The sequence below is a fragment of the Oncorhynchus mykiss genome, chromosome 6, assembly GCF_057628025.1.
Source record: "Oncorhynchus mykiss isolate SJ-2025 chromosome 6, ASM5762802v1, whole genome shotgun sequence".
Lineage (NCBI taxonomy): Eukaryota > Metazoa > Chordata > Actinopteri > Salmoniformes > Salmonidae > Oncorhynchus > Oncorhynchus mykiss.
The window spans coordinates 49,895,275-49,921,433 of NC_143027.1; the positions used below are offsets into that span (position 1 = coordinate 49,895,275).

A 26,159-nucleotide genomic window follows, 5' to 3' on the forward strand; every position below is an offset into this window, starting at 1 on the left:
AATCTAATTAAATTCTTTGCCTTCGTCAATTCAGTAATTATTCTACCCCTTTTCCGTGTATTTTGAAATTGTCGCAGGTAACCGCGAGTGATTCATTGGTGAGTGATTCATATGGACAGGATTAGAAAAAGTTAAATTATAATCTTCCACAGAGCTAGTTGGGTGTACTACAGTATTATAGAAATTGAGCTGGCTGCATACTACTTCTCTAAATTTGGAAATGACTTATAATGAGAGACCCATGTTTTTTTGCACTCCAAATCCCTCCCAAAACATGAATGTAACAAACAGCTGCAAGGATATTTGCAGCTCTACATGCATACGTACAGCACACTCCCCAGCGCCTGTGAAAGGACTGATTTCATTATCCTCGTCTTCTGCTGCTGTGTGTCTGAGCGCACAAGGACACGGCCGGTGCCTGGAGGGTACGATGACCCCCTTCCCCCACCCCTCTCTCTCTGTGAAGGGCAGAGTGGGGGAGTGCAGTGGGGGGGGGGTGCACCGGGGGAGTGCACCCCGGGTGAGTGCAGTGGGGCACCAGAAAGCTCTGATGTTGCTGTACAGTCAGCCAGATGCACACTGGGCCCGGCTCTCTCACTAAAGGGCTAGGCTACTGAATAGCACAACAGGTGGCAGCCAAGCATCTCCTGGTCAATGGTCTCTCTTGACGCACATCATGTCCATGTACTGTTTGTAAAGGGGGATCGGAAAGTAAAAGGGCTTTGGCCTTTTGTGTCTTGAAAGGCTAAGCGGGCTAGCTTGACACACCATATAATCCATATTGTACAAGCCATTGCTTGAAGTGGATCTGAAATAGGTGCCAGTGCTCATAATATTTTTTTAAGCCGATATTCAAGGTGCCGGTACTATGTACTGGTGATCACCGACCCAACTCAAGCCAAACAAAACAAGCCATATAAGACTCTGTAGTAGCATGCAATGCTCCCAGCCACTGATTAAACCCTCCAACAGTTTAGAAAAACTTTTTTTTCTAAAAATGGTCTAATTGGTTGTAAAATGTGAAGGTTGAACTTGAGCTATATATTTCTTAATTAAGTTGATGATTGTGTCAAGTGGGACCAGCTAATGTGAATCTCACATCATGAAAATGTTCTCTGGTCCAAAGCGTTAGTGTGCTTTCCTCTAGTAGTTGCAGACCAGAAGCAACTTGTTGTCATTTCGCGATGGGACCAAAGCTAGTGGCTGCTTAGCTTTGTAGGTCCTTTAACTTTCTGTCACCTGTGAGTACTATATTCGGGGTACACTACCAGTTGAGGGGTCAAACCAGGAGGGCGGGAAAAGAGAGACTGGAAAAAGCAGGAGCTGAGACACAAAACGCTGGTGGGCTTGAATAAACAAGACGAACAGGCACAGACAGACAGAAAACACAAGTATAAATACCAAGGGGATAAGTGGGGAAGATGGGCGACACCTGGAGGGGGGTGGATACAAACACAAGGACAAGTGAAAATAGATCAGGCTGTGACAACAGTAAAAGCATTTCCTTGTTCAGTTCAACAGAGAGAGCACTTACTGCTCTTTGAAGCTTTGACAAATTGTCTTGTTCTTTCCGACTACTGAGCCATGAGGTAAACAAGTCTAAATAGATCTCCTTTAGATGTTGTATTCGGTATTGTTTTCTATGGAAGGCGAAAAACACAAGCAAGGCCGGCTAATATTTGTGCTGGGACATGTCCACTGGGCCACTGTGTATTGTTGTAAGGTCAAATGAATACTGTACAAATTCTCATTATGTTAAAAGATGGATGCCCTGCTTTTGACTGAATGATGTATTATTGATTAATAATGTGTGATTTATACTCTAAGCCATATGTATGAAGGGTGTACATGTCCATATTTAAACAACAATAATGGCAGACGAACAACGGGCACCAGTGAAAAACGTGCCCTAATTTCAGGTGCACTACATGTACTGTATGCTTCTCGACCAACTATATTTCTCCCCATATTTGAAATGCATGACTAGTCGCCTGTCCTCGGGCTGTATTAGCATTTCAAACGATTCCAGACAGCCCTCTGATGAAGGCGGTGTTGTTGAGCAACCTCATTCAATGGTGAACGGTCTGAGAAGGTTGCAATGAAAAGGAGATGAACACAATTGTGGAGATAGTAAAGGGGGATTCTGCAATGATTTCACTGTTGTTGTTGATATCCTGGCTGTAATAATCTCTTGAATATACTGATATACTGTTTTTCAAAGGGTAAAACGTGAAAAGAATGTTCCAAATGATTTAGACATGTAAAACAAATCACAAAGCAATATACAGTATTTAGCTATTTATAATCAGACTCCCTTATCTGTTATGTGGAATTGACCTGGTCCAGGCTTTTTGAGGAGTCAAGGACTATTAGGGGATTATAGCCACCAAGAAGACACAAGTTCATGTGGGACAGTGCTGGCCTATAGGTTCGACATCATACCACTCATTCTACATACTGTATCCCTTTTGGTTTTCCTGCACTGCATGTTTTCTGGTTGAAGTCACACCCACTACCAAAATCTACTTCCCCTGCTCCTCTTAGTCTTCATCGCTCTCTTTGTCGTGGGAGAAACACCATTATGCTAGTGTTGGTAGAGCGCAAAGGGACCGGACCTTACTGATCTTACTGATCATTGTATAACCAGCCCCCCCCCCCCCCCCCCCCTAAAAAGGTTTTGCTTTGCCTTATTGTTGTCTTTATTGCATTCGTTTTAGCTCATTTTCTTTTGCTCACGCTTTTGCTTTTTGTCTTGGAGTAAAATAACCATGGATGGTTCTTATTTTACTGTGCCATGAGATCAGAGGCAGTCCTCAAAAAGTAGCCAGGAAAAATATACCCAGATTTTAATAGTAATCCGGCTCCAATTCTAGGATACTTTATATGTCCACATGGCATTGGGTGTAGACAGAAAGTGGACATGAGATACGGGACCATATTAAAGCTGGTAATTGAAATAGAGAGTAGTGTAACTACTCTGCAAGTTACTCTGCAGTTTTGGTGTACAGTAATGTAGTAATGTGTGTGTGTTGGGGGAGGGTGGGGGGTGTGGGGGGGGGGGGTGGGGGGGGGCACTGAGACCAAACACACTCCTTCATCAGGGAACACCAATAATGTTTCTACATATATATTTATTTTAGGATAGGAAAAGTGATAGAGCAGAGCCTGACTCCAAACAGAAAACCTCTTTTAGGTCCATCAGTACCAACCTGGCCTCCAACATCAAGAGACGTAGGTCCTCCAAAGACACGGTAAGGAGTTGAAGGAAATTACACCCTCCTTTGTAATTCTCTCTCTTCCTCTCTTCCTTTACCTCATCCTTTTTTCTCTCTCCTCTGTCATCTCTTCTCGCAAAACGTTTCATTCCAGGCTCGTGTCAGTCACCCTCACACATGGAGTTACAGTCATGGCCACGTGTCTGTCAGTCAGTCATCGATAAACCATCCAGACATTTGTCCAAAACCAAAAGAAGGAAATCGATATGAGCATTAGTAGGCAGTCTGAAGCTAAGGGTTATCGTTTTCTTTGATAAAAAAATGTGTTTTTAATGACTACTGTGCAAAGGGATACAAGAGCTAGTCCTTATGCTGGTCTTTCTCCTGTGGCTAAACTAGACACCATTTTGGTTTGTGCTCTCCTTTTTAGTTGTGTATGTGTGTTTGTCTCCTTTCACTGATTGGTCTGTGCTGCACCTTCCTTTGTGTGTGTCACATTTTGTGTGTTTGTTTCCTTTCATTACAAAAATAATGGCCAAGAAAAAGCCAAATGCACCGGGTAACAGACTTTACATTCTCTTTTCTTTCCACAGACTTTCCATTTTAAGGGATCTCCTGTCGAGTGTGTTTGACCAAACAATATTTACTTGTAGTGTTTCAATCAACAAATGCTGCTGGGAATGAAAAGAGATATAATATAATACAGTGGCTTACGAACATATTCACTCCCCTTGGCATTTTTCCTATTTTGTTGCCTTACAACCTTGAAATAAAATGGATTTTGGGGGGGTTTGTATCATTTGATTTACACAACATGCCTACCACTTTGAAGATGCAAAATATTTTTTATTGTGAAACAAATAAGAAATAAGACAAAATATTGAAAACTTGAGCGTGCATAAGTATTCATCCCCCCCCAAGCCAATACTTTGTAGAGCCACCTTTTGCAGCAATTATAGCTGCAAGTCTCTTGGGGTATGCCTCTATAAGCTTGACACAACAAGCCACTGGGATTTTTGTACATTCTTCAAAGAAAACTGCTCCAGCTCCTTCAAGTTGGATGGGTTGCACCTGTGCACAGCAATCTTTAAGTCATACCACAGATTGTCAATTAGATTGAGGACTGGTCTTTGAATAGGCCATTCCAAAAGGTTTCCCCTTAAACCACTCAAGTGTTGCTTTAGCAGTATGCTTAGGGTCATTTTCCTGCTGGAAAGTGAACCTCCGTCCCAAATCTCTGGAAGACTGAAACAGGTTTCCCTCAAGATTTCCCTGCATTTATCATTCCTTCAATTCTGACCAGTTTCCCTGTCCCTGCCGATGAAAAACATCCAAACAGTATGATGCTGCCACTACCATGCTTCACTGTGGGGAGGGTGTTCTCGGGGTGATGGGAGGTGTTGGGTTTGCTCCAGACATAGCGTTTTCCTTGATGGCCAAAAAGCTCAATTCTAGTCTCATCTGACCAAAGTACCTTCTTCCATATGTTTGGTGAGTCTCCCACATGCCTTTATTTTTTCTTTAAGCAATGGCTTTTTTCTGGCCACTTTTCTGTAAAGCCCAGCTCTGTGGAGTGTATGGCTTAAAGTGGTCCTATGGACAGATACTCCAATCTCTGCTGTGGAGCTTTGCAGCTCCTCCAGGGTTATCTTTGGTTTCTTTGTTGTCTCTCTGATTAATGCCCTCCTTTGGTGGGCAGCCCTCTCATGGCAGGTTTATTGTGGTGTCCTATTCTTTCCATTTTTTAATAATGGATTTATTGGTGCTTCGTGGGATGTTCAAAGTTTCTGATATTTTTTATAACCCAACCCTGATCTGTACTTCTCCACAACTTTGTCCCTGACCAGTTTGGAGAGCTCCTTGTTCTTCATGGTGCCGCTTGCTTGGTGGAGCCCCTTGCTTAGTGGTGTTGCAGAATCTGGGGCCTTTCAGAACAGGTCTAGGTATGGTATGTATACTGAGATCGTGTGACAGATCATGTGAAATTTAGATTGCACACAGGTGGACTTTATTTAATTAATTATGTGACTTATGAAGGTAATAGGTTGCACCAGATCTTATTTAGGGGCTTCATAGCAAAGTGGGTGAATACATATGCACGCACCTCTTTTCAATTATTATTATTTTTTAATTTTCTGAAACAAGTAATTTTTTTCATTTCACTTCACCAATTTGGACTATTTTGTGTATGTCCATTACATAAAATCCAAATAAAAATCCATTTAAATTACAGGTTGTAATGCAACAAAATAGGAAAAACGCCAAGGGGGATGAATACTTTTGCAAGGCACTGTATATGCATGCCATTTATGTCCTTGTGGATTGCGTATTGTCCTGGTGATAAATCTCAAACAAACGTTTTTATGTTGAATACTTGGTAATTTAATGACAATCATTTCTACACTAGATTATCCAGAGCTCAATACGTTCGTTCCATGAGTCCTGGAACTGTATATGGATACATGAATACTGTAAATATGGTTACTGTAGCAGGATTCATACTGAATGTAGTTTTATAATAGCCTGGTGTGCTGTAGCTAACTCTTTGTGATGCCATACATGTTTGGTGTGACAATGGATGAACTCAGAGAGGACTTGCTTGGCTGAAGCACAAACAGACTTGGAGCACCAGGCTACAAAGTCAAGACAGAGGATTGGAATGTATTCCAGTCCGTTGAGCATTGGTATTGTCAGCTGAACATTTTAGTCCTTTCAAAAACAATTTATTTTGTTTTACTTTTTGCCTCCAGGTTGTGCCATCCAAAGCAGTTTGTCAATCTTCCAGAGCCCTGTCTCTGTAGACAATCAATCCAATTTTATTTTTCTATTAATTTTGTATTATTATTTAGTGATAAAAATAGGTAGCCTAAAACTACCCACAAAAGAAATCCTACACTTTTATTGGAATTGAACCATTTATTTTTGTTGTAACCATCCTATTATTTTATATCAGTGTTTATTTATAAATGGATTTCAACGGATTATGAGTATCGGTATCCACACCATATGCCACACTGCTTCTTTCCACCTCCTTGGTTGTTGTGGAGAAGACCAGTGCTTCCCAACCCTGGTCCTGGAGTACCCCCAACAGTACACATTGTTGTTGTAGCCCTGGGCAAACACACCTCATTCATCTTATTGAGGGCTTGATGATTAGTTGACAAGTGGAATCAGGTGTGCTTGTCCAGGATTAAACTAAAAATGTGTACTGTTGGGGTATACGAGGACCAGTGTTGGGAAACACTGGTGTAGACTGTTGTCATGCTGTTCGCCTGTCTGTTGGCAGGAGGTGCTGTGAGCTATGATTCGGAATGTGAAGCTGTACCTAAAATTGTAACGGCATTGGAAACAGTGAGGTCACACATGCTCAGTAGTCAAATGTTGTTGAACGTCGCAGATATAAATGCCATGAATAAAACTGATGTGTTTCCTTATTCTACATGTCAGAAAGGCATGTTTATTCTACATACAGTAGATTATCTCTATCTTAACGTTCCACAACGTTGTACCCTTGGTACAATCTCATTTTCGTGGAGTATCATGTCAACTTTTTACATTTCCTTTAAGGATTTCTTGGTCACAACAAGAATACTTGACACAATAAAACTTTTTTTAAGTTGGTGGTAGTTTTGAATGATAAATAGCTTTATGTCTTTCATCGACAGCATTATAATCACTTTCATACAATGGTAATTGGTAATCCGTGGTGAAATTAACTATTTCTCAGCAGGACAAAAACATCCGTGCCTGGATATTATCATGTCAGTTTCCATGGTAACCGAGGATAGGCCCTTTCATAGACCCTTTGTAACACCAAACTGAAAATTCTTCCCAACACTGATGATAAATTGTGTTCTGTGCTCCAAAATGTCAGGTTATGACATTTAGCATTCATTTGAAAATCCATATTACACTTGCAGGCAAAATATGCTAAATGGGCTGGGACAACACGTTCCTGTATAAATCAATACCATACAGCGGGAAAAAATCCAGTTACTTGGCAACAACACTGTAGCTTAGTCTCACATCTGTGACCTTGCTTTGTTTATTGATCAGCATGCACAGTTCATAGGGTCCCTGCGGTGCTGAGCTTGATCTGTCCAAACAACCATTCCGAATCACAGGCAAACACTGCCTTGAGGGGGGACTTGATGAAAAGTATGACATAATCATGTTACATAACATTTGTTGTGTTGTATGCACCGTGAATATATATGATGTGAGTACAGATGAAATCATTTGTTCTATTTTGCATTCTTCCCATACTCTCTGCAGCCTTATCCCACGGACATCACAGGCCAGCTCAACTTGTCAGACCCTTCTGTCAGCACGGTGGTGTGAGAGATTGAGAGAAATGAGAGGACTGAAATGAGAGAGAGGATCCTGGTTTGGAGACAGAAGCTGGTCCATTGCTGCTACGCCACCTGAGCCATTGCCCATCCTGTTCTCTATCTACCCACATAGAACATGTGTTCTGCTCATTCCCCACCAAACACAACAGGCAGGAACTGGATAGCTGACATCCCACTGACAAACTGTGCCAATTCACAATGGAGCCAAACCACCTGTTTTTTCCCACACAGAGGCCTGACCCAGCACAATGATAGCTTTAGGTTTATTTTTATAATCTGCCTGCTAGAGTCATGTAGTTGTGTACTTTACGTGTGAAACAACAAGAAATATATACATTTTCTGATCATGTCATTCGCAATACATCGTCATGCACTGTGTTTCTGATTTCATTAAGCGATAGATTTAATAGATCATGTTTAAGAGTATTTTGTGATTGTCAATGTCTTACTACCTCCACTTATTTAGACGAACCTTAGACATGTAGGCTACTGTAGTTAGAACTATTTGACATTGTAAGGTTTTCCTGGGTTGCATTTATCGACAGGTTTTTGTTAGCATTAGCTAATGCGGTGTAGTGTGGGGCAATAACAATGGACAAGTTGTCAATTTATAAATTAGCAGCATACAGCTATGCTAATATCTAAGTGTAAATCCGAGTTAAGCACACTTTGTCCATTGTAGCACTCATATCAGCTGCAATCCCTTTCTTTAGCTATAGATGTCTTAGCCCCTTTTATGTGTTCATTTACTTCATTCTCCCAGTGGTAGTACAGCAGTGATTGCGTGGCAGACTATTCTCAGCATTCAACAATACTACAATCTTTCTGAGCCAAAAGTCTTTGGCATGACATCGGTGAAGGAGTTGCCATCAACAGAAATAGACTGGTAACCACTAGTGCTGTAGGCTATGTTGTTGTTCATTCAAGAAAATTGCTCTCTACATTTGTTGATTTGACAGTGTTACATGGTCATTAATGCAAATCAATTTATCAGTCAACATCAAGTCTCTATATAGCCTATATAGTGCCTTCAGAAAGTATTCATACCCCTTATTCCAAATGTTGTCTTGTTACAGCCTGAATTCAAAATTGATTAAAAAAACATTTGTCTCGCCCCTCTACACACAATACCCCATAATGACAAAGTGAAAACATGTTTTTAGACATTTTTGTAAATGTATTGTAAAGGAAATACAAACATATCTAATTTCCATAAGTATTCACACCCCTGAGTCAATACTTTGTTGAAGCACCTTTGGCAGCGATTATAGCTAGGAGTCTTTCTGGGTAAGTCTCTAAGAGCTTTCCACACCTGGATTGTGCAACATTTGCACATTACTCTTTTCAAAATTCTTCAAGCCCTGTGAAATTGGTGGAAAGCAGACTGAACCAGGTTTCCCTCTAGGATTTTGCCTGTGTTTAGCTCCCTTCTGTTTATTTTTTCTATCCTGAAAACTCCCCAGTCCTTAACGATTACAAGCATACGCATAACATGATGCAGCTACCACGATGCTTGAAAATATGGAGAGTGGTACTCAATAATGTGTTGTATTAGATTTGCCCAAAACATAACACTTTGTATTAAGGACAAACATGATGCATGTTTTGGAATATTGTAATTCTGTACAGGCTTCTTTCTTTTCACTCTGTCAATTAGGCTAGCATTGTGGAGTAACTACAATGTGGTTGATTCATCCTCACTTTTCTCCTATCATAGCCATTAACCTCTGTAACTGTTTAAAGACACCATTGGCCTCATGGGGAAATCCCTGAGTTGTTTCCCTCCTCTCTGGCAACTGAGTTTGGAAGGAAGCCTGTACCTTTGTAGTGACTGGGTGTATTGATACACTATCCAAAGTGTAATTCATAACTTCACCATGCTCAAATGGATATTCTATGTCTGCTTTTAAAAAAAAAAACATCTACCAATTGGTGCCCTTCTTTGTGGGGCATTAGAAAACCTCCCTGCTCTTTGTGGTTGAATCTGTGTTTGAAATGACCTGCTCGACTGAGGGACCTTACCGATAATTGTATGTGTGGGGTACAGAGATTAGGTAGTCATTCAAAAATCGTCTTAAACACTATTATTGCACACAGTCCATGCAACTTATGTGACTTGTTAAGCACATTTTTGCTCCTGAACTTATTTAGGTTTGCTATAACAAAGGGGTTGAATACTCACGAGATGTCAGTGTATCATTTTTCTTTAATTTGTCAAATAAAATTAAAAACATACTTCCGCTTTGACATTATGGGATATTGTGTAGTCCAGTGACACAACATCTCAATGTAATCAATTTTATGTTCAGGTTGTAACACAACAACGTGGAAAAAGTCAAGGGGTGTGAATACTTTCTGAAGACACTGTATTCTCTCTACATAGTCTCTTTTATATCATGACATTATTGAGGATATTGTGACATGTACATGATTTCTGGATGTTTTGAGCCTAAACTGCACTGACAGTGATTGTCTCTCTTTGGCTCAAAATATCCTGTAATGATTTCTACATTATTGTGGTGTGTATATTATGTATATGTGTATATATATATATATATATATATATATATATATATATAAAATCATGTTCTGTCAACCTTAGGGGCGTTCTGGTAATCGGCTAAGATGGCTGTTGTAGCTGTGTGGTTAACCCTATAAATTAATGACTTATACTACTTTGTATTTCTAATATAATAATATATTTCACTATATCACTGTATTTTTGCTTTATATGTGAGATTAGATGAGTAAAATCCCTCACTCTTACCCTTTCCTATTTTCCAGACTACATTTACACCGACATTTAGTCTGTCAATAGCAAATTGATTAATTGCAAAAATGATATATTGTAAAAAAGTTTGTTTCCTGCAAAAACCTGTCAGAGATCCTTCGGTGTAGCTAAAGTGTATCCTGGCATGTTCCTGACTCAAGATCTGAAACACTGTTTAGCACTTTTGTCTTAAAGATCCAATGCAGCCATTTTTATCTCAATATCAAATAATTTCTTGGTAACAATTAAGTACCTTACAGTACTGTGATTGTTTTAATTAAAAATGGTCAAAAATTGCTTCTTAGAGCAATTTCTCAAGCAAGAATTTAGCTAGGACTGTCTGGGAGTGGTCTGAGTGGGGAGCGGAAAACTGGAACTCTCTTTCTTATTGGTCTATTAACTAATTTACCGCCTGGTGATGTCCCCAGGTAGGCCAAAACTCCATCCCACCAAAACAGACTGAAATTTCAGGCGGTCTTTTCAAACAGCTCTTACACTAAAAGGACATTATTTTAATTTTCACAATTTCACAGTGTTATTCCAACCACATGGCGTGGATATATATATATATATATAAAACAAAGAGAAAAATCACGTTTTTGACTGCACTGGGCCTTTAAACAATCAACATGAGGGCTTTGCTCATAATTGTGAGAAATTAAGAATGTGAAATATATACCTGTAACTGTTACTATACCTGTATTTTATGGGCCGAAAATATGTTTTTGTGCAATAGGCTCGTTTTAAATGTTGATGATTTTAGAGAGAGACATTAATTGATCTGTCTGGAATCATTTTTTAAATGTTTTATTTCGGTTTCAGTATTGACGGGCTCAATTTTGTATAGGTGTTCCATTTATCATTCAAGTGAAATAATGTGGGAAAATATATTAATTATTACTTGTAACAATGTAGCCATCAACCAGAGATCGGAAGTTTAGCTATGGTTGTGTCAATGTTCTCATGGATACTGAAAATATACCTAAATGATTATGTAAGTATAATAATTATTAATGAAGTTTAAATTGAGGTAGAAATATTTGATAATCTAATTTCTCAAAACAGACTGTTTATTCGGAATTGTAACTCGAAAGAGTTGGGTTTATTTAGGCTGTGAAAATGTCTGTTCTGTTAGCCAAGAAAGTTCAGTAGTTGCAATGCTTGGGAAAACAGATTACATTGGATTGTGTGATAGAATTACAGACTGTGAGTAAAGTGTTCAATTGTCATTTCAGGTGACTCAAAACATATTCAACAACACAGTTCCGTATTATTTTAATGTAAAATTACAATTTTGCAGGGCTTTAAGATATAGTAAGTTACTATAACTTAACTATCAATCACTACCAAATGTGCTTTGAATATCATTCCTATATTGTGTGAATAATGACTATACATTATAATATATGTTTGTAATAGAAATCAGTTGTACTAATAAAATGCCTGATATATTAAATGCTATTTGGACACACTTTAATTGATTAAACTTTTGATGAGTAGCCTAAACAATAAAGGTAGCATATAGCCCACTAGATCTACATGTAGGCCTAGGAAAGGAACTAGTTAACTAAGGACACACTGCTATTGAGTGGGTATTGATGCAATGCTAACATAGCCTTTCTATTTTATTATATTGATGCAATGATAAGGTATAGGCTATAACTATTAATCTCACTCAATTCATTGTTGTTTGTACAAAGATACTCCCAAGGATGGAGGAGGTCCAGTTTTTAAAACCGGATTTATTCTCCTCAACGGCTTTTTGACCTGAAAAACCATTTAGGTCTCCACATGAGCTGACAAAATGTGACCAAACTGTTTGACCACACCATTTTGTTGCGAGTCCGCTTTTGCGCACAGTGCCACGCAAAGGGTAGGTCTCTGTTTCCATGAATGTTTTTTTTTATTGCTTTGGTACTATTTTCACAAGAATGTGGTGAATTTTCAAAACTCTTAACTCCAAACTGGTAACACCTGTAATACAGCCAGTCTTACATTCAAAACCTTTCATTGTGCATTCAATTTGTTTGTAGATGTCTTTCACCACACAGCCATTGACCCAAAATGTACACTGAACAAAAATATAATTGTATCATGTAACAATTTCAATGATTTTACTGAGTTACAGTTCAGTTAAGGAAATCAGCCAATTTAAATCAATTAATTTGGTCCTAATCTATGGATTTCACATGATTGGGCAGGGGCGCAGCCATGTGTGGGCCTGGGAGGGCATAGGCCCACCCACTTGGGAGTCAGGCCCACCCACTGGGGAGCCAGGCCCAGCCAATCAGAATGAGTTTTTCCTCACAAAAGGGCTTTATTACAGACAGAAATACTGCTCAGTTTCATCAGCTGACCAGGTGGCTGGTCTCAGGTGATCCCATAGGTGAAGAAGCTGGATGTGGAAGTCCGGGCTGGTGTGGTTACACGTGGTCTGTGGTTGTGAGGCCGGTTGGAAGTACAGCCAAATTCTCGAAAACAATGTTGCTTATGGTAGAGAAAGGAACTATAAATTCTTGGGCAACAGGTCTGGTGGACATTCGTGCAGTCAGCATGCCAATTGCACCCTCCCTCAAAACTTCAGACATATACAATGGGGCAAAAAAGTATTTAGTCAGCCACCAATTGTGCAAGTTCTCCCACTTAAAAAGATGAGAGAAGCCTGTAATTTTCATCATAGGTACACTTCAACTATGACAGCCAAAATGAGAGAAAAAAATCCAGAAAATCACATTGTAGGATTTTTAATGATTTTATTTGCAAATTATGGTTGAAAATAAGTATTTGGTCACCTACAAACAAGCAAGATTTCTGGCTCTCACAGACCTGTAACTTCTTCTTTAAGAGGCTCCTCTGTCCTCCACTCGTTACTTGTATTAATGGCACCTGTTTGAACTTGTTATCAGTATAAAAGACACCTGTCCACAACCTCAAACAGTCACACTCCAAACTCCACTATGGCCAAGACCAAAGAGCTGTCAAAGGACACCAGAAACAAAATTGTAGACCTGCACCAGGCTGGGAAGACTGAATCTGCAATAGGTAAGCAGCTTGGTTTGAAGAAATCAACTGTGGGAGCAATTATTAGGAAATGGAAGACATACAAGACCACTGATAATCTCCCTCGATCTGGGGCTGCACGCAAAATCTCACCCCGTGGGGTCAAAATGATCACAAGAATGGTGAGCAAAAATCCCAGAACCACACGGGGGGGACCTAGTGAATGACCTGCAGAGAGCTGGGACCAAAGTAACAAAGCCTACCATCAGCAAGGGCATTGAAGATGAAACGTGGCTGGGTCTTTCAGCATGACAATGATCCCAAACACACCGCCCGGGCAACGAAGGAGTGGCTTCGTAAGAAGCATTTCAAGGCATTTCAGTGGCCTAGCCAGTCTCCAGATCTCAACTCCATAGAAAATCTTTGGAGGGAGTTGAAAGTCTGTGTTGCCCAGCAACAGCCCCAAAACATCACTGCTCTAGAGGAGATCTGCATGGAGGAATGGGCCAAAATACCAGCAACAGTGTGTGAAAACCTTGTGATGACCTCTGTCATTGCCAACAAAGTATTGAGATAAACTTTTTGTTATTGACCAAATACTTATTTTCCACCATAATTTGCAAATAAATTCATTAAAAATCCAACAATGTGATTTTCTGGATTTTTTTTCTCACTTTGTCTGTCATAGTTGAAGTATACCTATGATGAAAATTACAGGCCTCTCTCATCTTTTTAAGTGGGAGAACTTGCACAATTGGTGGCTGACTAAATACTTTTTTTGCCCCACTGTATAGCATTGGGTCATGTGACCAAACTGCACATTTTAGAGTGATAATTTATTGTCCGCAGCACAAGGTGCATCTGTGTAAGGATCATGCCGTTTAATCAGCTTCTTGATATGCCACACCTGTATTATCTTGGCAAAAGAGAAATGCTCACTAACAGGAATGTAAACAAATTTGTGCACAAAATTTGACAAACATTCCTGGGATCTTTTATTTCTGTTCCTTAAACATGAGACCAATACTTTACATGTTGCGTTTATATTTTTTGTTCATTATACGTGTACTGTGAACTATAATGAGTACATTGGTTTCATCCTCAAAACACAACATACTGATACAATATATTCTCAATTTAGTTATTTTAACAACCAGTTCATCCAATAGCAAAAAGGTTAAGAAACATTTCAAAATTGACCTTTGAATGTAGTATGCTACAACACTGTAAATTAAAGTACATTAAACTGTTTTCACAGTAGGCAATGACATTTCCATAATTTCTATCCCATGTGTGATCAAACATGTCATTATTGAAGACATCTTTTACAATGTAAATACATTTTTTAAAATTGCTTTGGTACTATTTTCACAAGTATGTGGGGAATGTTCAAAGCTCTTAGTTCAAAACTCCAAACTGTTAACAGTTGTAACGTAGACAGTCATACAGACAGTCATACGTTCAAAACCTTTTATTGTGCATTAATTGTGTTTGTAGTCCTCTTTCACCACACAACCATTGATCAAAAATATACAGTGCCTTCAGAAAGTATTCACAGCCTGAATTGAAAATGGATTCAATTGGTATGTGTCTGTGGCCTACACACAATACTGGCTTACACATATAATGTCAAAGTGGAATTTTGTTTTTAGACATTTTTACAAATTAATTCAAAATGAAAAGCTGGAATGTCTTGAGTCAATAAGTATTCAACCCGTTTATTATGGCAAGCCTAAATAAGTTCAGGAGTAAAAGTCAGATAGGTTGCATGGACTCACTCTGTATGCAATAGCGTTTAAGATGATTTTTGAATGACTACCTCATCTCTGTACCCCACACATACAGTTACTGCATCTGTAAGGTATATCAGTCGAGCAGTGAATTTCAAACACAGATTCAAACACAAAGACCAGGGAGGGTTTCCAATGCCTCGCAACGAAGGGCACCTATTGGTAGATGGGGGTAAAAACAAATTGAATATCCCTTTGAGCATGAAGTTATTAATTACACTTTGGATGGTGTATTAATACACCCAGTCACTGCAAAGATACAGGCCAATGGTGACTTTAAAACAGTTAGAGAGTTTAGTGGCTGTGATAGAATACTGAGGCGGGATCAACAACATTGTAGTTACTCCACAATACTAACCTAATTGACAGACTGAAAAGATAGAAGCATGTACAGAATAAAAATATTCCAAAACATGCATCCTGTTTGCAATAAGGCACTAAAGTAAAACTGCAAAAAAAAACTTTGTTTGGGGCAAAGCATTATGTTTGGGGCAAATCAAACACTACACATAACTGAGTACCACTCTTCATATTTTCATCATGTCATGGGTCTGCTTGGACTAGGTAGTTTTTTAGGATGAATGAAACAGAATAGAGCTAAGTACAGCAAAAATCTTAAAGGAAAACCTGGTTCAGTCTGTAATAGACACAGACGAATTCACCATTCAGCAGGACAATATCCTAACACACAAGGCCAAATATACACTGGAGTTGCTTACCAAGATGACATTGAATGTTCCTGAGTGGCCTAGTTACAGTTTTGACTTAAATTGGCTTGAAAATCTGTGCCAAGACGTGAAAATGGATGTCTAGCAATGATCAACAACCAACTTGACGGAGCTTGAAGATATTTTATAAGAATAACGGGCAAATATTGTACAATCAAGGTGTGCAAAGCTCTTAGAGACTTACCCAGAAAGACGCACAGCTGTAATCACTGCCACAGGTGCTTCAACAAAGTATTGACTCAGGGGTGTGAATACTTACAGAACCAGTCAAAAGTTTGGAAACACCTACTCATTCAAGGGTTTTTCTTTATTTTTACTATTTTCAACATTGTAAAATAATAGTGAAGACATCAAAACGATGAAATAACACATATGGAATCATGCAGTAACCAAAATAATAAAATAAAAAATTATCTAAATATTTGTTATATTCTTCAAAGTAGCCACCCTTTGCCTTTGACAGCTTTGCACACTCTTGGCATTCTCTCAACCAGTTTCATGAGGTAGTCAAATGGAATGCATTTCAATGAACAGGTGTGCCTTGTTAAAAAGTTAATTTGTGGAATTTCTTTCCTTTGTAACGCGTTAGTCAATCAGTGTTGTGACAAGGTAGGGTTGGTATACAGAAGATAGCCCTACTTGCTAAAAAAACAAGTCCCCTTTATGGCAAGAACAGCTCAAATAATCAAAGAGAAAGGACAGTCCATCATTACTTTGAGACATGAAGGTCAGTCAATCCGGAAGATTTCAAGTGCTGTCGCAAAAACCATCAAGCGCCATGTTGAAACTGGCTCTCATGAGGACCGCCACAAGAAAGGAAGACCCAGAATTACCTCTGCTGCAGAGGATAAGTTCATTAGAGTTAACTTGCACCTCAGATTGCACCCCAAATAAAAGCTTCACAGAGTTCAAATAACAGACACATTTCACCATCAACTGTTCAGAGGACACAGCAGGAATCAGGCCTTCTTGGACGAATTGCTGCAAATAAACCACTAGTAAAGGACAGTAATGATAAGAAGATACTTACTTGGGCCAAGAAACACGAGCAATGGACATTAGACCGGTGGAAATCTGTCCTTTGGTCTGATGAGTCCAAATTTGAGATTCTTAGTTCTTAGTGTCTTTGATAGATGCAGAGTAGGTGAACAGATGATCTCCGAGTGTGATTCCCACCATGAAGCACGGAGGAGGAGGTGTGGGGATGCTTTGCTGGTGACACTGTCAGTGATTTATTTAGAATTTAAGAAACACTTAACCAGCATGGCTACCACAGCATTCTGCAGTGATACGCCATCCCATCTGGTTTGCGCTTAACTATTGTTTGTTTTTCAACAGGACAATGACCCAACACACCTCTAGGCTGTGTAAGGGCTATTTAACCAAGAAGAAGAGTGATGGAGTGCTGCATCAGATAACCTGGCATCCACAATCACCTGACCTCAACCCAATTGAGATTGTTTGGGATGAGTTGTACCGCAGAGTGAAGGAAAAGCAGTCAACAAGTGCTCAGCATAGACTTTTGGAAAAGCATTCCATGTGAAATTGGTTGAGAGAATGACAAGATTTTGCAAAGCTGTCATCAAGGTAATGGGTGGCTTATCAAGGCACAAGGTGAGACCCAAATGCAGACACAGGAGGCAGGTGGTTAGAGTCTTACAATGTTTATTAATCCAAAGGGGTAGGCAAGAGAATGGTCCTGGACAGGCAAAAGGTCAAAACCAGATCAGAGTCCAGGAGGTACAGAGTGGCAGACAGGCTCGTAGTCAAGGTAGGCAGAATGGTCAGGCAGGCAAGTAAAGTCCAGAAATAGGCAAGGGTCAAAACCGGGAGGACTAGAAAAAGTAGTAGAACGGGAAAAATACTGGTTGACTTGGAAACATACAAGACGAATTGGCACAGAGAGACAGGAAACACAAGGAAAAATACACTGGGGAAAATAAGCGACACCTGGAGGAGGTTGAGACAATCACAAAGACAGGTGAAACAGATCAGGGCCTGACAGGCTATTTAGAAGAATCTCAAATAAGATGTTTTTAACACGTTTTTGGTTACTACATGACTCCATATGTGTTATTTCCTAGTTTTGATGTCTTAACTATTATTCTACAATGTAGAAAATAGTAAAAAATAAAGAAAAACCCTTGAATGAGTAGGTATGTCCAAATGTTTTACTGGTACTGTACGTAAATGAATGAATACCTTCTGAAGGTCCTGTAAGTGTACTGTCAAATATAATGAGTACATTGGCTTAATCACCAAAACACAACAACGATATCTTCTCAATTTAGTTATTTTAACAACCAGTTAATACAATAGCAAAGAAATTCAGGACTCTGTTTTAAAATTGCCCTTTGAATGTAGTATGCTACAGTAAATGGAAGAAGTTATAGTACCTTACACTGTTTTCACATTGGCAATACACTTGCTCTACCCATTAAAACCCTATCCCATGTGTTATCAAACGTGTGATCACTGAAGACATCTTTCACAATGTCATCAAATGAAAGAAACAAAATGTTTAGCAGGCATTAGACACACCTGTATATACAAGGTCCCTGTCACGCCTGCTCCCACTTCCCCTCTCTGGCCCTGAGGGCACCAGGCTGCCCTTCATTACGCAATCCTGTCACCATCATTACGCACATCTGCGCTTTCCTTTGTTTCATCCCCGTGTCAGCATTATTGTCGTTTTTGTTTTCCCCTGTCCAGACGCTGTCTGTATTCTGTTTCTGTCCGTCTTTCATTAAAATGTTCACTTCCTGTACTTGCTTCTCGTCTCCAGCTTCTGTATTCACAGTTCCACAGTTTACAGTGCATGCCAGAGCAAAAACCAAGCCATGAGGTCAAAGGAATTGTCTGTAGAGCTCCGAGACAGGATTGTGTTGAGGCAGAGATCTGGGGAAGGGTACCAAAAAATGTCTGCAGCATTGAAGGTCCCCAAGAACACAGTGGCCTCAATCATTCTTAAGTGGAAGATGTTTGGAACCACCAAGACTCTTCCTACAGCTGGCCACCTGGCCAAACTGAGCAATCGGGGGAGAAGGGCCTTGGTCACAGAGGTGACCAAGAACCCAATGGTCACTCTGACAGAGCTCAACATTTCCAATGTGGAGGGGGGAGAGCCTTCCAGAAGGACAACCATCCCTGAATCACACCACCAATCAGGCCTTTATGGTAGAGTGGCTAGACGGAAACCACTCCTCAGTAAAAGGCATATGAAAGCCTGCTTGGAGTTTGCCAAAAGGCACCTAAAAACTCTCAGACAATGAGAAACAAGATTCTATGGTCTGATGAAACTAATATTGAACACTTTGGCCTGAATGCCAAGCGTCTTGTCTGGAGGAAACCTGGCACCATCCCTACAGTGAAGCACGGTGGTGGCAGCATCATGCTGTGGGGATGTTTTTCAGGATCAAGGGAAAGATGAACGAAGCAAAGTACAGAGAGATCCTTGACGAAACCTGCTCCCTCAGACTGGGGCGAAGGTTCACCTTCCAACAGAACAAGAACCCTAAGCACACAGCCAAGACAACACAGGAGTCTCTGAATGTCCTTGAGTGGCCCAGCCATAGCCCGGATTTGAACCCGATCGAACATCTTTGGAGAGACCTGAAATTAGCTGTACAGCAACGTTCACGATTCAACCTGACAGAGCTTGAGAGGACCTGCAGAGAAGAATGGAAGAAACTCCACAAATACAGGTGTGATAAGCTTGTAGCGTCATACCCAAGAATACTCAAGGCTGTAATCGCTGCCAAAGGTGCTTCAACAAAGTACTGAGTAAAGGATCTGAATACTTATGTAAATGTGATATTTCAACAACAAAAAATAATACATTTGCAAACATTTCTAAAAACCTGTTTTTGCTTCCTCATCATTGGGTATTGTGCGTAGATTGATGAGGAATAAAAACAACTTAATCCATTTTAGAATAAGGCTGTAACGTAACAAAATGTTGAAAAAGCCGAGGGGTTTGAATACTGTATTTGTCTTCGGTATTATGGTACTGTATTGACCAATGCAATTTTAGCAGAGCAGTGTGACCCTTCAAAAATACCCCAGCAACTTAATTTTTAATAGGTGTTTACTGTATAGGGGTTGCATTTCTTTCTTGTTTTGATCTTTCTGCATTATTTGCGAGTTGGTATGTTATTTTATTGATGTTGTATAACTGCACTGTTGGAGCTAGAAACACAAGCATTTCGCTGCACCTGCTGTGGTATCTGGTCATATGTGTACGCGACCGATAAACCTTGATTGTATGTGTTACATACATGATTGTTTTAGTCTGGTTTTTAAACTGATAGAAAAAAGTATTTATTTTACGTCTTTTCACTGACCAGAATATGCCGTCTTTTTCTGGACACCAAATGACAGGTTGGTCATAATTGTGACCTCTATAGAACCAGCTGGTCATAATTCTGACCACTATCTTATTTAGTCTACTGGTCATGGTTAAGAAGACCTCATCATAACCTGGCTATTAACTACACCCTTAGAAAAAAAGGGTTCCAAAATAGTTCTTCAGCTTTTCTAAGAGTGCACTGTAACAAGTATTGCAGGGGATAAAGTGGGATATTGAAAACATTGTTCATAACATTTCTAAACTCTGCAAAATAATGAACGTCCTCTCACTATCAACTGCGTTTATTTTAGCAAACTTAACATGTAAGTATTTGTAGCAACATAACAAGATTCAACATCTGAGACATAAACTGAAGTAGTTCCACAGACATGTGACTAACAGAAATGGAATAATGTGTCCCTGAACAAAAGGTCAAAATCAAAAGTAACAGTCAGTATCTGGTGTGGCCACCAGCTGCATTAAGTACTGCAGTGCATCTCCTCCTCATGGACTGCACCATAGTTGCCAGTTCTTGCTGTGATATGATAACCCCACTCTTCCACCAAGGCACCTGCAAGTTCCCAGACATTTCTGGGGGTAATGGCCCTAGCCCTCACCCTCCGAAACAACAGGTCCCAGACATGCTCAATGGGGTTGAGAACCGGGCTCTTTGCTGTCCATGGCATAACACTGACATTCCTGTCTTGTAGGAAATCATGCACAGAACGAGCAGTATGGCTGGTGGCATTGTCATGCTGGAGGGTCATGTCAGGATGAGCCTGCAAGAAGGGTACCACATGAGGGAGGAGGATGTCTTCCCTGTAAATCACAGTGTTGAGATTTCCTGCAATGACAAGCTCAGTTCGATGATGCTGTGGCACACTGCCCCAGACCATGACGGACCCTCCACCTCCAAATCGATCCCGCTCCAGAGTACAGGCCTCGGTATAACCCTCATTCCTTCGACGATAAACGTGAATCCGACTGACAATCACCCCTGGTTAGACAAAACCTTAAATTGTCAGTGAAGAGCACTTTTTGCCAGTCCTGTCTTGTTCAGCGATGGTGGGTTTTGTGCCCATAGGCGACATTGTTGCTGGTGATGTAAGGCAGGTCCTCACCAGACAACAAGCCTACAAGCCCTCAGTCCAGCCTCTCTCAGCCTATTGCGGACAGTCTGAGCACCGATGTAGGGATTGTGCGTTCCTGGTGTAACTCGGGCAGTTGTTGTTGCCATCCTGTACCTGTCCGGCAGGAGTGATGTTCAGATGTACCGATCCTGTGCAGGTATTGATAAAGTTGTAATGCGCTGATTCTCTTCACTGCAGATCTGACCAATCACATGACCCTTCAAGAGGGTTACTACGCTACAGATCACATTCTGTCCTCAGAGGTCCTTGATGAGGATCTACCAATAATCAGTGGTTGTAGAGGGTGCAACAGGCCAGTATCTCAGGAGTAAAATGTCAGTTGGCTTTTCATAGACAAGCATTCAGAGGTTGAGACAGCAGGTGCTGTAGAGAGAGAGAGAGACGAAAACAGCAGGTCGGGGACAGGGTAGCACGTCTGGTGAACAGGTCAGGGTTCCCTAGCCGCAGGCAGAACAGTTGAAATTGAAGTAGCACGACCAGGTAGTCCTGAGGCATCATCCTTGGGCTCAGGTCCTATGGAGAGGAGTTAAAGGGAGCATACTTAAATTCCCACAGGACACCAGATAAGACAGGAGAATTACACCAGACATAACAGACTGACCCTAGCCCCCCCAGCACATGGATTATTGCAGCATAGATACTGGAGACTGAGACAGGGGTGGGTTGGGGGACACTGTGGCCCTGTCTGACAATAACCCCGGGCAGGACCAACCAGGCAGGGTATAACCCCACCCACTTTGCCAAAGCACAGCGTCCACAACACTTTGCGTCGTTCTCCAACATGGCTCAGGGGTATATTTCGGAACTTTCCAAAGAGCCCGCAACACATCAACCTCCTTAGTTTTCTGGCTTTTAATGACACTTACTGTAAGCATTAACAGTGTTTTACAAAAATAACGATTGGCATAATGTTAGAATGCAGGACACGAGCTAATAGTAACACACAATAAAATATCTTTAACAGTAAATCTACTAAAAGTGGTAGAAAAGTCATGTTTGCTCCTCTGTCTCTTCATATTGAAGTGGGACATTAATTAATTGGTAATCAATCTGAAACATCAAAGTTTGACAGTTGGATAATGACTCCTCTCTAAATGGTAAAGTTTTGCTTAATCATTAAAACACACTGAGGACATTGTCCCAGACAAAGGTTCCCCAATTGAGGACAGCTTGGTAGTCTTAAAAAAAAGTTAAATGCAAAAATGTAAGTATGAATAAAGAGGCAATAAGGTGACAATAAAATATTATATTGTTCAAAAGGTATTTGTCTGTCATTGGCATACCCTGATCGGTTTCACCTGTCTTTGTGCTTGTCTCCACCCCCTCCAGGTGTTGCCCATCTTCCCCATTATCCCCTGTGATTTATACCTGTGTTCACTGTTTGTCTGTTGCCAGTTCGTTTTGTTCGTGAAACCTACCAGTGTTTGTTCCCCTGCTCCTGCCTGTTTCTTGCTCCTGTTTTCTAGTCCTTCCCGATTTAGACCGTTATGCCTGCCCTGAGCCTGCCTGTCGTTCTGTACCTTACCCCACCTTACTGGAGGCTGCCCGGAAGGGTGGCAGACTACACAGTGGATATCAGTGGATATCCGCACGTTGGCAGTTGAGAGTGCCTGGAACCCGGAAGCATTGTTCGACATGTTCCTGCACAGAGTTTCGGAGGAAGTAAAGGACAAGCTTGCTGGCCGGGAACTACCGATGGATCTCGACTCGCTCATCGCCTTGACCATTCGGAGCGATGGGTGACTACGGGAAGGAAGGAGAAGAGATTTGATTTCACTCGCCCGTCCAAGGATTCCACCTTGCTTCCGAGTTATCCCAGAAGTCCCAGATGGCTCCGTTGCCGAGAGAACCCGAGGCAACCAGAGTTCCCCCGAGAGTCTCCGAAGTCTGCCGATTCACCTCTTCCCGAGCCCATGCAACTAGGCAGAGCTAGGCTCTCCAGCTCAACGACTATGCAGGCTTCACACTAAGAGCTGCTTGTATTGCGGGACTACTGGTCATTTCGCCTCTACCTGTCCACTAAAAGACCAGGCTCGCCGGTAGAAGCAAGTACTCTGTTGGGCCATACGGGTAACTTTTCCCCTCCCCTTACTCGCACCCCTTTTCATGCCATGTTGCTGAAGGGGAACCAGTCAAAATCTTTCCGGGTCCTCATCGACTCTGGGGCCAATGAGAACTTTATGGACGCTACCCTGGTTTCCGAGCTGGATAACCCCACTCAGCCCCTCTCCATTCCCATGGTTGTTATCGCACTGGATGGGCGCTCTATAGGCCGGTGCACCCACAATATCACCCCCATCAACCTACATGTGTCAGGGAACCACAGCGAGACGATCCAGTTCCTGCTCATTAAGTCTCCTCAGGTTCCCGTGATATTGGGATTCCCCTGGCTCCAGCGACACAATCCCCTCATTGACTGGTCTGCCGGTGCCATCATGGGCTGGAGCCTGTTCTGCCACACCCATTGCCTGGAAGTCATTATAGCCTGTCCCGGGACGTCTTCCTGGGGCTTCGGAAGTAGCCCCGAACGTCTCTGCCATTCCTGCGGAGTACCAGGACCTCCGGGAAGTGTTCAGTAAGGCCCGGGCCACTTCGCTTCCGCCGCACCAACCATATGACTGCGGGATTGATCTTCTCCCAGGCACCACTTCGCCCCGGGGACAAGTGTACTCTATGTCAGATCCGTAGACCAAGGCTATGGAGGCCTACATAGAGGACTCCCCAGCTGCTGGGTTCATCCGTCCTTCCTCTTTGTGGAGAAGGACAACACCCTGCTCCCGTGCATCGACTCCAGAGGTCTCAATGACATAACGGCGAAGAACAGCTACCCACTACCTATCATCTTCTTGGTCTTCGAGCCACTCCAAGGGGCTAATGTGTTCTCCAAGCTGGACCCACAGAACGCCTACCACCTGGTGCAGATACGGGAAGGTGACGAATGGAAGACTGCCTTCAACACGGCCAGTGGCCACTATGAGTACCTGGTCATACCCTTTGGCCTTACCAACACCCCTGTGTTCCAGGCTCTGGTTAATGATGTTCTCCATGACATGTTGAACCGGATCATCTTCTACCTCAATGACATCCTCGTCTTCTTCTGCTCCACCCAAGAACACTCCACGTCCGACAGATTCTCCAACAGATTCTCCAAGCAGCTTTCTGTAAAAGCAGAGAACTGCAAATTCCATCGTCCACCATCCCCTTCCTTGGTTACATCATCGCTGCAGGGAGCGTACAGATGGATCCGGGAAGGTGAGAGCGGTGGTGGATTGGCCCCAGCCTACGTCCAGAGTACAGTGGTTCCTGGGTTTCGCCAACTTTTATCATAACTTTATCCGGGGCTTCCCCCCATGTCTGCACTCACCTCTCCGAAGGTTCCGTTCACATGGATCTCAAACACCGCTTCACCATAGCTCCCATCTTGGTTCATCCTGAACCGTCCCGCCGGTTTGTGGTGGAGGCCGATGCTTCGGATGTTGGAGTGGGGGCTGTTCTGTCCCAGCAGTCTGCCCTGGACCTCAAGTTGCATCCCTGCGCATTCTCCCACCGCCTCAATGCCACGGAGAGGAACTATGATGTGGGGAATCTTCTCGTGGTGAAGATGGAGTTGGAGGAGTGGAGGCACTGGCTGGAGGGGGCGGAACATCCATTTATCGTGTGGACCGACCACAAGAACCTGGAATATCTCCGCACCACCAAGTGCCTCAATTCCAGGCAGGCTTGGTGGGCCCTACTGTTCACCCAGTTCAACTTCTCCCTCTCCTACCGGCCCGGGACGAATGAATGTCAAGCCAGATGTGCTGTCACGCCGCTATAGCCCCATGACTACTGCCCCAGAACCTGAGATCATCCTTCCCACCTCGTGCCTGGCGACGGCACTCAGCTGGGGAATAGGGAAGCAGATTCGGGAAGCACAGTGTTCCCAGCCGAACCCCAGTGGGGGGGTTCAGTTAACCGGATGTCCTGGAGAGGCCCATTCCTCCAGGCTTGCCTGCCACCCGGGCTCCCAGCAGACCGTGGCTTTTGTGCGACAATGCTTTTGGTGGCCTACCATGGTTCCTGAAGTGTCCGCATTTGTCGCCTCTTGCACGGTCTGTGCACAGAACAAGACTCCTTGGCAAGCTCCGGCTGGTCTACTCCAACCTCTGCCTGTCCCTCACCGTCCCTGGTCTCACATCTCTGGACTTTGTCACAGGTCTCAGGCCTCCGTCTGATGGCAACACTACCATCCTGACCATTGTGGATCGATTTTCCAAGGCCGACCACTTTATTCTTCCCCCCAAGCTACCCCCTGCCAAGCAGACGGCCCAGTTTATGGTGCAGCACCTCTTCCGGATCCATGGACTGCCTGTTGATATGGTCTCCGACCGGGGTCCTCAGTTCTCGTCCCAGTTCTGGAAGGCGTTCTGCCCCCTTATTAGGTCGTCGGCCAGCCTGTCCTCCAGGTTCCACGCCTAGTTCAACGGCCAGTCGGAGCGAGCCAACCAAGACCTTGAGACTACTTTGCGCTGCCTGGTCTCCGCCAACCCCACCACCTGGAGCCAGCAGCTTGTGTGGAGTCGAATATTCCCACAACAACTTTTCGTGCACTGCCACATGCTTATCACCTTTTGAGTGTTCCCTGGGGTATCAGCCCCTACTCTTCCCTGAGCAGGAAGAAGAGGTCAGCATACCTTCTGCCCAGATGATTGTCCGCAGCTGTCGTCGTTCCTGGAGGAGAGCCCGGTAGGCCCTCCTCAAGACCACCTCCAGGTATCGATGACAAGCGGATCACCACCGGACCCCGGCATCATCTCGGGCAGAAG

At 42.3% G+C, this 26,159-nt stretch overlaps 1 protein-coding gene across 3 annotated transcripts in view; it reads left to right on the plus strand.

Moving 5' to 3' along the window:
* The window catches only part of grin1b (glutamate ionotropic receptor NMDA type subunit 1b), a 55,283-nt gene extending 43,490 nt beyond the window's left edge, over positions 1-11,793 (plus strand). For 2 of the 3 annotated variants that reach the window (XM_036980378.2, XM_036980379.2), the window contains one exon: positions 7,491-11,793. In XM_036980378.2, coding sequence (XP_036836273.1) covers positions 7,491-7,556 — 66 coding nt within the window. In that variant the 3' untranslated portion in view covers positions 7,557-11,793. Of the gene's footprint in view, positions 1-3,140; positions 3,252-7,490 lie in introns of all 3 variants that reach the window. The other variant, XM_036980380.2, reaches the window with a different exon arrangement.
* The last annotated feature ends 14,366 nt before the right edge of the window (positions 11,794-26,159 follow it).